This window comes from Brugia malayi, assembly GCF_000002995.4.
Source record: "Brugia malayi strain FR3 genome assembly, contig: Bm_v4_Chr1_scaffold_001, whole genome shotgun sequence".
Classification (NCBI taxonomy): domain Eukaryota; kingdom Metazoa; phylum Nematoda; class Chromadorea; order Rhabditida; family Onchocercidae; genus Brugia; species Brugia malayi.
Genome location: NW_025062475.1, coordinates 7,524,434 through 7,539,922, shown reverse-complemented (window position 1 = coordinate 7,539,922; position 15,489 = coordinate 7,524,434). Strand labels below are relative to the sequence as shown.

Here is a 15,489-nt window from a genome sequence, read left to right as displayed (position 1 = left end):
TTATACTACAAGTTGAATGTTTAGAAATTCTTAGTTGGATATTTTTATACACAGTATAATTGAAATTTTAAGTGGAAGATTACTGATCGATTTTCACTTAGCAAAATGTAAATATGAGAGAAAGAGAATGAGCAATAAATGTTGTGTTCATTAATTAAATTAAGTAAGAAAAGGAAACTAATGAGCAGTTTAAAGTCATTGCTTTTTCTTTCTACTGCTGTGAAATTGATAAGCTCGATGTTTTTCTTGACTCAAAAGATTTGTATATATCTGCGTGCTGTCATTTTCTGAATTATTGGCAAAAGTTGTTTTGTAAATCAGTGAAGGAAAAGTTGAGAGGAACTGGCTCTGGGGACATTTTGCAGTTCCAGTAGAAAAATGTAAGCTAAAAAGAAAAAAGTGAAGCCTGCTTGCATGGAAGTTTAGCTAAGCATTTTTTTTCATAAAAATTTGCCTAAGAGTAGTCGTAACAAAAAAGAGCAGAAAAAGAGAATAGGGAAAGAGGACAGAATAGGTTTGTTCCTCAACCCTTCTTTATCTCCTAGATTTCGACGATACCTCGCAAAGCGAAGGATGCTTCCTCTCAGTTTGGCTTGCTCTCATTTAAGTATAGACTTCCAATACTAAATTCAAAGCGGCTCGTGCATTTATACGCTTCCTTTAAATGATTCTCTTTATGAGTTCACTGCTGAACGGAGCGGAATATTATCTTTTCATTTCATTCCATTTCAATCTTCCAATGCTGCATATTGCGCAATAAGGGAAAGAAAAGCATTTCTTTAGAGTTAAAGAAATTTAATTTCTTTTCTCGAGAAAAAGGTACTATTTGTTTGATTAACTTCATTATTTTAGACTAACCAAAATCTATTGACCCGAAATAATCCAGTTAATGATGGAAGTAGCTATCCTCCAAAACAAATTTTTTATTCGTATTCATGTCCGAAAGAAAAGAAAAGTGAAATAGACTTGTCACATTTTTATTGTTTGAGTTATAGAATTATCAAAAAACAGTTAATAGGTAGTACCATAACGAATAAAGCTTGAATTTGAACGAGAATGGCCAACGCTCTATCAAATGGCTATAGAAAACAACCGGTGGAACATAACGAGAAGAAAAGATTTGTATTCGGGTCGTCGACACCACGTGATCTCTCTTATATGTATAGCATACCAACAATACGTAAATACGATTCAAAAATGAAGCCAATAAAACAGGTTAAGGACCAAACGCTATCGTATTACATGCGACAGGCACGATCTATCACCCGGAACCAATCAGGTAAGTGACAAACTAGATTCAAGGACGAGTAATTTAGAAGTATTATATGAGCCAACTATTACTCCACTGAAATAGTTTGACATATAAGATAATCATCTGTCGAGGACGTTTTTCTATAGCTAACAACCCCATCTCCCTCCAGACTAAATTTGTTTTTCAATAATTTGGTTGATATACTGCATTGTTTCTTTGCTTCATAATTGCAATTATATTTCTTCTTCTACTTGGCTTGGCTTACATGTCTTAGATTATGTCTATCTTACATAGCAAGAAATTGTTCAGGCAGATTTCTCTAACTGACTAAAAATAGATTACTTTCTAGAAAGTGAACATTAATATCTTTTTATGCATAGCGAATTTGAAATGAAACAGTAGTTCTGATTCATAATAAAGGCACATTAAAGTAGGTAGGGATTCTTTTGGAAAATTTAACACTCTATGTATCTTCGTGATCAATATCAAAAGAGAGTGAGATTTTATTAGTTTTTGAGACTCTCTTTATCCGAAAAGTTGGGAACTTAAAGTTTTGCAAATTATTGGCTTTGATGCCGGAGTCTTTAAAAACATCTGTCCCCATTTATAAAAAAAATTAATCATTCTCTCTACTGTTTCTATTATGCGTTAGCAAAGTAGCTCATCATACAAATTTACAAATCTGAAATTTGAATGCACTTCGATTTCAAATACTGATGCAGTTAATAAATTTTTTAGTTTTCTGGAAAAATAATACCCTTATAAATACCAATATATTTCATATATTACTACTTTCTTCATGACTTTTCAATATTTAATTAAAACATAGAAAGCTTGATCCTTTGCTTCCAATTATAGAATCGGCCCACAATTTTGCCGAACACTACTACAAATTTGTTATTTCAGCAGTATATCATTTGGTAATGTTTAAATTCAAAATAACATTAGTAGTGGCATTATCAATGGTATGTCTTGAAACAATTATATTTTTACTGATGCTCTTCCGGAAAAGCTAGAGTTTTCATATCTTATCAACTTTTAACTGTTTGTATTTGACTTTGAATTTTGCACACCTACTGATCATTCTAATTACTGTTACTAATAAATTAGAGTTATTTAATCCCGAAGCATAGAGTTAAGAACAAAAGACAAAAGTGAAGAAAGAATAGGATCGTGATAAGCATACGGCTTTTACGAAAAATTCGACAAATGACTTCACCAAAATTCGGATGCTAATAGTATACTGAAGGATGTAAGATTTTCTAATAAGGCTTAGAAACTTAAGCCAAATATCATTAGAAAAGTTTTAGAAGCTACCAAAACTGTCACATTGATATCTCAAAATAGAACAAATGACTGCAGGAAAGTTTTGCATGTACTAAAACAAGTTTACTATGTAATTTCGAGGCCAAAGAAACCATGTATTCTATCAGTGATTCTTTTATTTTATGTTACCTATTTCAAAAATGATGATGAGAAAAAAGGGAAGATGGCCATGGAAGTAACTGGAAAAATAGACAAGCCTATGTATTCCTTATAATTTCCATCAATATTTACTTATTCGTAATTGTAGAAGAGAAAAAGAATACTTATTCCGCATTTTAAAGAAAAAATTATGCAGTATGATGGTGAAACGAGCTAAAATCTTTCTAGCTATTTGATGAGCCAAAATTTTCAGTTCTTTCCAAAATCCAATAGTTACTGCAAGAAAAAAGAACGTAAATTTTAAAAATCTCTAATATTTCAAGAATACCAAGAAATCTGAAAGCATAGATTGAGAGTAATGTAAATAATTGTGTTAGTTTTATTCTTCAGTTCAGCCTTTTCTGAGAAAATACTAAATTAAACAACACAGATTTTTATGAAAATATACCATTTGAAAATGCTATTTCTACTTTAATCCCAAAAGCATCAAAAAATCCTAAGTTTTAAATAATTTTTCTTATTTCAAACATTCTTTTAAAACAATGCGTCTCAAACATCACTTTAATGGATCTTTCTCTTTGTAGACTTATGAAAGCCGAACAGAAGAATTGGCTATTCTGGCTATTCTCTTTTTCTAACTTCAAAGAAGCAGGAATACCTTCCTTCAAATACTTCAAAGGAGGGCATTTCTCCTTTCCTCGTCTTTTATTTGATAACATCCTAGTTTCACTTTTCCATATCAGCAGTAAAAGTTGCAAGAAGGAGAAAAATATTAAAACTGACATATGGTAAGTGAGAAAATGTATGCGATAAATAAGAGGGACCGAATAATAAATTGCTGAACGCCCCAAAACCTGAATTTCACATATTAAACTACTAAAAGATTGCTTTGGAAGCATATACAGCTACGGCAATAAAGTGTTGACAAATAATGATGGACTGTTAAACAAAAAATGATAATAAAAGTAGTGAGGGATTGCCATTTATTCTTCCATTTAGACAGTTGAGAATTACTAATTAGTTCGCTTAGTAAAACTGAAAAGAGAATAAGATATGTGCAAACATCTCTGAATTCAAGTTTCTTGCAGGAAGTCGAGAAGGTTCTAGAGATCGAGTGATACGTGGAACGTTCGCGTTTGGCTCGTCAACACCACGCATTTTGTCGCATTTATGCGGTGTAACAAAAGAATATGATAGAATTTATCCGCAAGTTGGGCGACGATCTTGCACGACACCAACTTTTCCAATATCACGCTCCAAGACAGGTTTCTTCCCTTCGTTCTTTTTTCTCCATTCAAATAGTTTGTTCACATTCTTTCACCGACAAATCTTCCTACTAATTTAAATCTTCAGCTCATTTTGAATTGTCAATCAAATACTCATTTTTTGTAGTATTAATATAACTTTCAGTAGGTGCATCAACGGATGTTCAGATAAGACGAATCGATGGAATCACGCAAAAGCCAAGTGGAATGGTAGCCAAGAAAGACACACGTTCATTAATATCCACCAATCAGTCAAAAGAAAGAAGTGAGAAGTTCATGGATTTCGTGAAAAAGAACCTGGAATCAGAGAACGATAAAGCAAAATTGATGAAAAAGGTTGTTGCTAAAGACAGACAGCAGAAAAGCCAAAAAGCTGGGAGTGGAAGGAAAGCTCCGGTAGAAAAAGAATTTACCAAAACTGGATTTTCTCAAATGTCAACGAAATTATCTCCAGCATCTGCTATTAATAAGGGATCGAAACCAGAAGCAACACTTATCGAGGAAAGACAGTTATTGGTTGCTAGCACAATTGAAGATGAGACAAGACTGTTTCCTGCACGATCAATACCTGTAGAGGAGATTATAACAAAAGAAGTTGCAGAATACAAAAGTAATAATAAAGTGTCAAGAACAGACAGTCTAACAGAAAATAGGATTGTTCAGATTCTGCATAAGGAATCGGAAGGGAGAGAAATAGACATAAGCAGTTATTCAAGATCAATCGAGCAAGATGACAGAACAGGAATATTTTCAGTTGTTTCCGAAACGAATCATATCAAAATGAATGTAAAATCGAATTCCGAAAATAAAGATGAGACAGGAGAAGAGCTTTCCAATAATTCAGGACCAGGAAAATGCGAGGCATCTCTTTCTATTGAATTATACGGTGCCACTCCCATTGCTATGACTACTGATCCTGCTATTTCTCCTATAAAACTATCATTATCATTAACTCCTGACAAAATATTTAGTTTTTTTAATGACGATAGCGAACCGAAGGATGACCATTATTTAAAAAGTTCAGAAGATAAGTTTAAAGATAAAGAAACATTAGTCGATTCAGGACCAAAGTAAAACGGATTACCGAAAATAAGAAAATTGATTCCTGAAAGTATGCATTAATTACAAGTAAGTGATTCAGAAATATTCGGCATGAAATCTCAGGTGTTGATCGTAGGATAATAACTATTATCCCGAATCTCTAATAGCACTAAAATACAAAAAGGCATCTGAAAATTCTTTGCATGAATATGCAATAAGGAAATCAAAAGATGATGAGTTGAAAATGTTTCTGTCTTATGAAAATTACGGAATTCTTTGGAATCTTTCAGATAAGTGATTATCGAACTTCCTGTATACCTACGATATATTTCTTTTAATGTACATATATGTCAGCTGTGACCCCTCATAAGTTTTTTCAAGTAAATTGTCAATTTTTCAGAAATGATTCTAATGATCAATTATCTGAAGTTGAAGCTGAGATGAATAAGTAACTGAACTTTCCTTTATCTAAGGTAATTTTGTTAGCTTGTATTTTATTGTCTAATCTGTGGAAAATGTATTAATTTTTCCTCCGTCTCTCTCTGCACAAAAGAAAACAAAGGAGAAATCGTTGATACTGAACCGATATGGCTCCATGCTACATAAAAGGGCGACATTCCACCTATAGTTTGATTGATGTAAATGATATTCTTCAGTGATAGCAATAAGCAGGAAAAGCGGATAGAAAAAGAAGACAAAAATGAAAATAATTAGAAGGGTTGAGATTTGCGCAATAAATTTCTCGAAAACACCAATATAGTTAATTTTGAGATCAAAAAAAAGAAAATATCTAGTATTAAGTTAGCATGCTTCCCACTTCAGCCAATACTTTCATTTTCTTTTTGATTACCAAAAAACTTGAAAAGATAAGTTGGAATCTGAAAACATTTCAACCATAATTTTCTGAGAACTAAAACATCTGGGAATATAGAATTGACAAATCACAATTGTTACTCAGGGTTTGGTATTTCTTTTTTTTAGAAATTAAATTTCACACAGCCGAAACTAGGTATGCTATGTATGGTGGTAATGTTGCATTTACTTCAGTGAGAGAATCCTACTCTTTTTTGGGAAAAAAGCATTATTTCATAGGGTCCAGAAGTTAAATGTATGTATTCACCAAGGCTTAAAAAACTGGTCAGAATTCAAATGAAATCTTTACCATATCAGTTATATGGGTGAATAAAATAAAAAAATATTTCGGGTGTCAAAAACTTTATTATACAAGCCATTTACTTTTAAACAAGAGAATACATGCTAATAATAGGTCGACAAATTACATGTCATGTAAAAAATTAAACAAAGGTTAGCTGTCTACGGTGACACTACAACTCGATGAAATAAGCAGAAGAAATGATAGTGTTACATTCTCTCACCTTTTTGTAGCAGTTACTTTCTACCTTTTTCCATTTGAATGACCTGATTTCGTTTACCAACTTGGGGACAGTGCTAATTTTCATGAGTAATGCATTATATCAAAAAAAAAAAAATCTTCAAACAATGACAATCGGTAAAGCAGAAAGACAGGAAAGGAAAAGATTCCATAGGTAAATATATGGAATATGACAGATCTTTTCAACCAATTTGGGAAACACAATAAGTGGTGCAGTAAGTGGTAAAACGGTTGAAAGGCACTATGCAGAATGTTAAAAAAAAGAGGAAGCGTTATATCAGACCACTACAATATTTCTCAAAAAAATAATAGTAGTAACTATAATTTCTGCATTCTCAACCAACCTAAAAATATTATAATAAATACACAAATTCTCTATCTTGCCAATTGATTCAAATGAAATAAAATCAGCTGATCTAAATTCACATTAGCAATAGATAAAAGTGAGAACAGGAGTGTCTAAGTAATTACGATAACTCATTTCACCAAATAAAGTAAAACTTAGAATGAATTATACAGATTTCTGAGAAATTTAGCATTCTTTCAATTTAGGTAGAAACGAGTCGACTCGATTAATCCATAAATTAGCACACTGCTTATGGTATACAGTACCGGTAAATTCAAGTATGGAATTTGGGGAAATGTGCAACAAGCAAATACCACATAATGAAGAAATGGTTTTGTTGACTGTTTCTGCTAGCTGATTTGCATCTTCATTATTAATGCTTTCCTCTATAAAATATTCCAGACGAGCCCATATTTTGTCGATTTTATAAAGCAATTCTTTCTGCTTAACTAGTTTATCTACTCTCCCTTTCCGTATTCTTAATGTCTGCAAAAATGATTCATTAATACAATTACCGCAGAAGCGAAATGTTTCACTATATTATATTGTTTTGCCAAACTGAAGAAAATGATAAAATTAATATCTACTGCTCTAAAAATTCATTTTCAAAGTGATTTCGATATTTTCTTCAACCAATTATCCTATCATTTTACACTACGAATAGTAAATACCGAGTGCTTTAAAAATAAAGTTTCTTCTTAGCACAGCGTAATCTTTTTCGTTTCATATTAAACTTCTCTCCTTTAATGATGGATTGCATTTATCTAAAATCCATCTCACTTTCACCATTACCTTGAGAACTACGCAATCAGTCATATTTAAAATAAGTTTGTTGAAAAGGGTAGGAGTATGACACCTGTTTCTCTTCCAATTTTTAAATATATATATATATAAAGTACCAACTGCTAACCATTTTATAGATTTGATGAAGTGAATTTAAGTATCTTGAACCACGATCAGTAAGAACGATTTCCGCAATATATGCCGCTGCTGAACAAGGCAGTAATGAATCAGCATCATTTAGCAATGCATATGCTTCTTCAATGCAACGTCGCCAAACATAAAGACGTTCTTCCTACAAAATATCTGCTTAACAGCAATTTCGATAAAATTATTTTTCTTCTTTTTTCGTTACTTATGTCATATGGAATTTGTTCTTTATAATCCAAACTAAACGGTCAAATAAAATTAAAATTGTCGAAAAAAAAAAAAAAAAATCAAGTAAAACTAAGCAGTAAAATAAAACAAACGAACATACTTCTCTCTCTTCGCTCACACTGGTTATCAATTTCATGCTCGCATAAACGTCTAAACCTGAAATTATAAAAAAATTTTGCAGAAATTAGGAAAAAAAATTTATAAAAACAAAATTCTAGCAAGCTTAATAATCGAACTATGAATAGCTTCGATGAGACACTAGTGCTACTTTTATTCACATTTAGTTTCATTTTTTGGTGCTAACAGTTTTGCTGTCTGAAAAAATGAATATTGTTACAAGGAATGAAAAATTAGAAATTAAGTAACCTATAAGAACTAGGAATTTGAATGAATAAGAAAAACCACACTTCGTACCTGATTCTAGAATTCCTGCAGTTTTATCCATATTAATATTTGTCGAACTATTACCACTAGGAGGAATCGTTTCCGGAAGCGTAGTTTGTGGATTTGGCTTCAATATATTAGAGACAACATTCATAATGTCACCCGGTGATCCAGAATTTTTCAAAGGATTGTTTGTTAATTGGCAAATATCTTTCGAGAGAAAGTGATTATTCAAATCAGTCGTAATATCGAAAAACTGATTTGAAGCAAGAACGATCGCAGTTTGAGTTTCCGAAGCAGAACTATCCATATGAGATGTATTAACAGTGCTGATTGATGGATATGATTGTGAAGTAGGAATCTGTGTAACGGATATTGTCGTTGAATTACCGATTGGTTTGGAAAAGTCAATATCTGCGAGAAGAGATACTGCGCTTGTTGCTACTGTATGTAGATTTGCTGCTACCCCCGAGAAGTCAGAAGCTTTTTGTACAGTTTGACAAAACCCCTGCTGTTGAAAAATATCTCCATCAGGCAAATGCTGCGCAAATGGCGCGCATGCTTGCAAATGTGGAATTGGAAGTATAGACATTGTTGATAAAGCCGATAATGGTTGGCCTTTCTGGAAAATTTTCGTCAAAAAGAGACAATAAAAATTTAAAACTAGGAAAAAAGCAATGCATATATTTTGCTAAATCAATATTTTTCATTAAATTGCTCAAAATGACTCGGAAGGTTTTTGTTTCCCGACTTATTTGTAATCAATTTTTTACATATTAGCAAATACAATCACATCCTAAATACATTAAATACACCCAACCCTTCTTTGCTTTATGTATAATTTATACACCAAGTAAAAAAATCCTTTGTGTATTATACCACCACTTTCTTTTCTTTGAGTCGAGTCTATGCAATGTAGGTTCCTACTGTCTTAAAAATGTTAAAAATGTCATTACAAATTAACCAATGAAAACTAAAACAAAAGAGAAGGCTTGTTCATTTAAATACTGCATTATTTTGTTCGAAACAAAATAATCCAAATAAAAAAAATGAAACCGATAACAACAAAAGCTTACCTGTATTAGTGCAATAAGTGCTAAGTATGAGAAGAATTCTTGTCGCGTAAGTTGACCAGGCATGGTCCTATTCACCAATGACCATATATTACCGAGTATAGCCCGCGGAAGGCATGATGTGACCATTAGATTACAAACAAGTGTAGTATCAGGTAACTGCGACTGACTTGCAGCACCACACTTAGCAATAGCTTCCTTGTAGAAAAGAGGGACACGGTTTTCCTGGAGAAGTGATGGCGGTACAACGCCCCCATTTTGTATTATAAAACCTAAACGTGAGCAATAAGATTTAAAAAGTTTTAAACCACATGGTTTTTCAATTTAATTGAAGCATGTCCACAACATAGTAAATCCGTAGAAAGCCTAAGCTTTATAAACAATAGCTATCATTAACTGATAATAAAGAATTTTACCTGCACCACTTCTTCCAGAAAACATATCGTTAGTACCAGTATATTCCACACGACCCATAACAATATGTGCCATAAACGCAGCCTTAAAGTCGCAAAAAGTCACTAAGACTGCATTCCTAACGAAGATAACCTGCAATATTCTATATAGCTATCAATAAAAGTCCTCAAAATAGCAATCAGTCAAGCAACTCGTGATGCAGGGCATTTCAAAATTATAAATTTGTTACTGACGTCCTTAGTCATAACAATGTCAGCTAGAGAAAATCAGAAGAAATATTCTGTCATTGCTTTAAAAAAAAAGAAAAACAGATCCATGTGTTGTGCAAAAAAAGAAAAGAAAAGTACGCACATGAAAAAACAAAGCGCGTTTGAAATCAACAAGCAAATAAAAGAACTTTAATAGTCAATTAACAAATAAAAGTCATACATACGTTTAATCTTACGCATTTATAAATGGACTAAAAAATTTAACAAGGATTTCCTTTACAGGGGGTTATCTTTTTCATTAAATGTAACAGAAATTTCCACTTTTTTTGATACAGCTGAAAAAAAAAACTGATTCTCAGATATGAAATGCAAACAATTCAAGTAATCTTACTGACCTTATTTGCTGAAAAACAAGTTCATTACAGCTAAAAACTTTGTTGGAATTGAAAAACAACTGGTAATAACAGTTATTTTGCACGCAAGCAAAAAAAAATCACGTCTTTCAACTTCATAACAGATGAGAATGTACAGCTGGGTACTGAAACGAAAGTTCATAAAGTATTAACACAACCAAATTGAGCACTAATACAACAATTATTAGCAAATTTTGAGTAAATATAAACATTACAAAATGAGCAGACAGATTAATCAGTTCAGAAGGAAATTTTTTTTAACTTTTTTACGAAAAAAAAACATACGAAAGTACTCCAAAACAACATATCCAACAAGAATATTAAGGTTGTTCTTCAAAGAATTTAACTGATATATCGCCTATAACTTTTCATATGAGTAAAAATCAAAATTTTCAATGACATATTTTTCAAAAAGATAAAAAAGACTTCCGAAGATTGTTTTAACAGCATCAATTTAAACAACTACCATCTTCCTCGCTTTCCGACTGAGCAACAAATTAGCTAACTGTGCCTTAGAAGCAAGTCCTTCACGTCGCCTAAGTAAACAACGAGCATAGTGCGTATCCACTAATTCCGGATTACAAACTCGACTGTGGTACCGTAGCCGCAGAGCTGGCTCAATGGCTCGCATCATGTGGATACTCTGATGACCAAGAAACAGTGATGACAAATCTAACAGCAATGATTTACTATTCAAGCGTGAACGAGTTTGTATGAAATCTGCACCGTACAAAGAAAAGACAGAAAAATCCAAGGGATCGAAGTGACCTCGATCCTGAAATATTTGCTTATTTTTATTCCACAACAATATTTTCAAAACATTGCTAAAAAAATGTATGTATGTATGTAACAGAGTGAACCGAGTTCACACCATAACGATCTCTATCTAAACAGATTGATATTTCAATTGCTTTAATCGGCTTCTTTGCTCATGACCAAACTAATTCGGTACTCTACACCTTCCACAGTACAATCGCTTACGAAAAAATATGACAGTCATAAAATGTCAACTTTATCAGTCCATCAAACCCACCTTATGAACAATAAGTGGCCGTGTATTTCGTTTAAAAGTAGCATCACGGAACTTGCTCATAAATGTATCTGCACCATTCATTTCCAGTGATCGGGCTTTTTGATCAGTGTCACCCATTTCGTGAGCTCTCTCGACGTTAAGGCCTTTCAGTTTTGATTGTAGTGCTTCATTTGCGCTCACAATTCGAGGATGATATTCCACAAACGGAAGCGGAAAGAATACCTTCAAAAACGATATAAGCTGACTGATAGCAGAAGCAGCAACATGAAAAATCATAAAAAATGAGAATTATAAGTTGATAGTTACAAATGCATCTAATATTATCGCAGCGACTACACATAACGGGTTACCCATATGAAACACACCGCGATCCCACCTAAGGAAACATATTATTCTGAAAAGCATCTAATCGCTGATGCTGTGTATAGAAGAACTATCACGAGGTTTCATAATATAGAAGAGATATAGTGTACCAAATACATATTATCAGAATTGTTACTATATCAATCTTAAAATTCCCTACTTGAAAATGTTTGATAGTATTTAAGCGCACTCGATCAAGAAATTCATGCTGAATGTCAGCATGCGGAGATAACAACAGATACATCATTTGCTGGCCAAAATGATCAACAGCTTCATCCAGTGCTGCCGCTGCCATAATCGGATGACTATCCTGCTTCAATATTAATAACATAGTTTCTGTTTGTGCTGGTTTACACCTGAAAAAATGAGACAAATGATAAGACGCAATAATAAGTTGAAATTCTTGCATTTTGAGAAACTAATTCCCAGAACTTTTGTTTTGTAAGGAACAAAGACTTAACATACATTAAAAATTTCAAAATACCGTATTCTTAATTCAATAATATCATCGTTAATTAGGCGAATGACGAAAGGATCAACACCACGTACAGCCACAATCAATCTGGTTTGTCGGTTATCACCAACTGATGACTGGCATAGGCTCACATAATGAGCTATAAGTCGACGAACAGCGCCCACTTCATCATTTGATCCAAGCGGTATTAAGATTGTTAAATCAGTATCTTCTTTTACATAAGGTACCTCAATAATATTTCTTTTTAGATATGGTAACTCCTCAATACTATTACTATTATTATTCAAAAATTTTACTTTTAACATAAAAAAGCCGGAAAAATGGAGAATATGAATGATGAAAATAATAGAAGTGGAGAATATGAGTGATGAAATAACAATAAAAACCACACAATAATAAAAAATACACAGTAAAATTAATCAACAAATTTTTTTTAAAAAGCATAAAAAAAAAATCAACATCAAAGAACTTACTTGTTGTAAAAGTTGATTATTAGATATTATTCGGGTCAGATGAACGCGATGCACCTTACCACCATATTTGTTACGATATAACAAGTCTACAATATAGTCCATACCCCGCAATGGATCAAACAAACGATAGCCATTTCGAAGTTGCAAAAATTCTTCATCACTTCCTTCATCACTTTCTTCAATAAATTTTCGAGCTGCTGCAACTATCTAAAAGAAAACTGGTCTATAAATAAAATCAATCTGAATTAAAAGCCAAAACCAAGAGGTTTTGGCTTTTCAGCAAACTGCAAAGGAGAAATGCAAATTAAGTCAATTCTGATGAAAATTATTGGACTTGGAACTATGTAAGTATAAACCTGACACATAGTAACAAACTTCTTCAACATCCAACTTATCATCTCCAGTTAATGCGTAAACATTTTGATTCGCTTCGTTTTTGAAAATTTCTGTGTTTGTAAAGAAATGCCATTTCGGAACCTGAAAATTAAATTTAGTTAGTTATCTTTGCACTAGATTGCTTAAACTGATTTAAACTATGTAAAAAAAGGTCTAGAAAAGACCTGATACCGATCTGGTGCTTTTGAATATGGTGGTAAACCAGCAGGCTGTGACGGACCGTCATTAATATCATACGATAATGAAACAATTTCAGCAGATAAGCGACCAATTTCATATTCTGTACGATTCAATTCGACATGTAAGAAATGCTGATGAAGCGCATGAGCATCTACGTCCGAAAGCAAAGGTGAAACACTCAGTGATCTGAAAAACACCAAGCCTTTATGACTCTTTTTTGAATTCACACGAAACATAATACATCTATGGAATAAAATTACTCGCAGTAATGAAAAATTCGAAACTGAATAATTTACCGATTAAAATTTTGCGACGATGATGCCCACCACCCAACAGTATCATGTATTGCTGTACCACTGCCGCTTTCAGATAATCCATTGACTTTCCACCAGTGATATGTTTGACTCTGAAAAAATCAACAAAAATAATGATGTAAAGAAAAATGACAAAGCAGAAGATACTGAGTTCGAATAAAAACCTGGTAGTAACTGGTGCACGACAAATTTGTTGCAAGATGAATGCATAGCTCGAATGCACTGTGATCTGAACGGCTGGATATGGAACTGCACAAGTTTCTGTTCCTGTAATGAAGTGCTTGAATATTGACTAAGAGCCACTTACTTGGAATTAATGATGACAATAATAGAAGTGGAATTTACCTTTTGCTACCAACTTCTCTGTTATATCGTTCATTTAACTCTGTAGATAACAGTGCAATTATTTTAATTTGAAATTTGCGAAGAAATTAAAAACGAATTGGACTATCTCTTACTGTATAAGCGATTGCATAGCAAAATTTGTTAGTAAGATTCCAGCTTGCAAACTACATCTGTTTGAATCGTCTCCACTTCCAACACCAATAATTACACGACGGTTCCAGTCCACGTGATTAACAAATCGCATCAGTTCAAATGGATTTACGTATGTCGTGTCAGGTATCACGTAATACCAGTCAAATTTTTCGTGCATAGTCTAAAATTTAAACAGAAATTCAAAATATGACGCTGGAAGCCAAAATAAGCAATTACCTTGTTTCTTAGTTTAGAAAATTGTTACACTTCGACTCAATTTCCAACTCACAGTATTATAGGCTCGAAAAAACATTCTTGTAATAAGTAATAACGTGGAGTATGAATTATGCTGTATATGGCATTGTCGATAATCAACACCGACCATATTAAAAATAAGATTGAGAACTGGTATGTGTGAGTGCTGTCCATTTAATCTGTATGGTGTGAGATTGGGAAGACTGGCTATGTCACTATCGATACGAGAGATATCAGCGAAAAGCTGTAAGTGAGGTACATGCCGACCGATGGATGCATTCAACGCGACCATTAATGAAGACTGTCCGAGAATGAGGACCACAACTTTGTCCCGTATTCCCAATTCAGTTGCTGCAAATCCAGCTCTAACAATCTAAAACAAACTAATGTGGCTCAAGAAATAACATCAAGAAATTTTTTTTTTTTTTTTTTTGAATCCGTAACAACGTATTATAGAGGACACACATCCAGACAGTGTACATCAATTCAAACTCCCATCCATCATACTAGATGAGATTCTGCATTTTCAAGTTATGCATATTCGATTAGTGCTTCACTTCAAGTCATTACTGCAACTCATCACAAAACTTTAATATTTATAAATTAATAATGACTATCAATAAAGACAACCTTCCGGGTCTGAAATTGACCATTAGCTGCAGTTGCGACTTTTTTGATGATAACTTCCCAGTGCTCACTTGGTAACTCCTCGTCCGATGTTTTTGGAGGGATCAGTTCGTCAGGTAGAAATAATAGTACTGACAAGAGTACACCAAGTACCAAACCCGAGGTAAGTGATATACCCGCACGCATTCCAGGCATCATTGATCCCCCAGTAATCTGTGACCTTCAATTATCAAATTCTCACTTCGAGAATTCTCATAAATATATTGAGTTAAATGAGGTCAATTGAATGTTATACACTTGACTGAGTATAATCACGTGCAAGAAAAGCCAAAAATTCCTTGCAGCTAGAATAAGAAGCGCACTCGGCCAGAACACACTTCCCCAGAATTAGAAAAACGTGAGAAGACGGACCCGGAATCTCTCCCACCACTCTTCAGTCATCCCTTTCCTCTCCTTTCCCCCAACATTCTCATCATTTGCGAGCACTCTCTATTGCCCTCACAGAATTCATCCAACCTCTGCG

The 15,489-nt window shown here is 33.2% G+C and overlaps 3 protein-coding genes across 4 annotated transcripts; 1 reads left to right on the top strand and 2 right to left on the bottom strand.

The window, feature by feature from the left end:
- Positions 1 to 1,056: 1,056 nt before the first annotated feature.
- Bm5330 (Uncharacterized protein) lies at positions 1,057 to 5,016 on the top strand (the record flags this gene model as incomplete). Its single annotated transcript, XM_001900303.2, has 3 exons — positions 1,057 to 1,279; positions 3,766 to 3,942; positions 4,088 to 5,016. 3 exons carry the CDS (start codon positions 1,057 to 1,059, stop codon positions 5,014 to 5,016), a joined length of 1,329 nt encoding a protein of 442 aa, XP_001900338.2.
- A 1,892-nt stretch (positions 5,017 to 6,908) lies between these two features.
- On the bottom strand, positions 6,909 to 9,826 carry Bm5331 (Uncharacterized protein; the record flags this gene model as incomplete). Its single annotated transcript, XM_001900304.1, has 6 exons — positions 6,909 to 7,208; positions 7,633 to 7,797; positions 7,981 to 8,036; positions 8,295 to 8,886; positions 9,341 to 9,609; positions 9,754 to 9,826. The coding sequence occupies 6 exons, from the start codon at positions 9,824 to 9,826 to the stop codon at positions 6,909 to 6,911; spliced, it is 1,455 nt and encodes a 484-aa protein (XP_001900339.1).
- Positions 9,827 to 10,827: 1,001 nt separating this feature from the next.
- Positions 10,828 to 15,164, bottom strand: Bma-mig-22 (Uncharacterized protein; the record flags this gene model as incomplete). Of its 2 annotated transcripts, XM_043076958.1 has the most annotated exons (12): positions 10,828 to 11,148; positions 11,407 to 11,628; positions 11,930 to 12,125; positions 12,254 to 12,471; positions 12,718 to 12,924; positions 13,093 to 13,194; positions 13,278 to 13,479; positions 13,590 to 13,699; positions 13,772 to 13,874; positions 14,066 to 14,265; positions 14,467 to 14,712; positions 14,970 to 15,164. In XM_043076958.1, the coding sequence occupies 12 exons, from the start codon at positions 15,162 to 15,164 to the stop codon at positions 10,828 to 10,830; spliced, it is 2,322 nt and encodes a 773-aa protein (XP_042932892.1). The 2 variants fall into 2 exon arrangements, with proteins under 2 accessions (XP_042932892.1, XP_042932893.1); XM_043076959.1 differs by lacking the exon at positions 14,970 to 15,164 and having other exon boundaries at positions 14,467 to 14,631.
- Between the last annotated feature and the right edge of the window lie 325 nt (positions 15,165 to 15,489).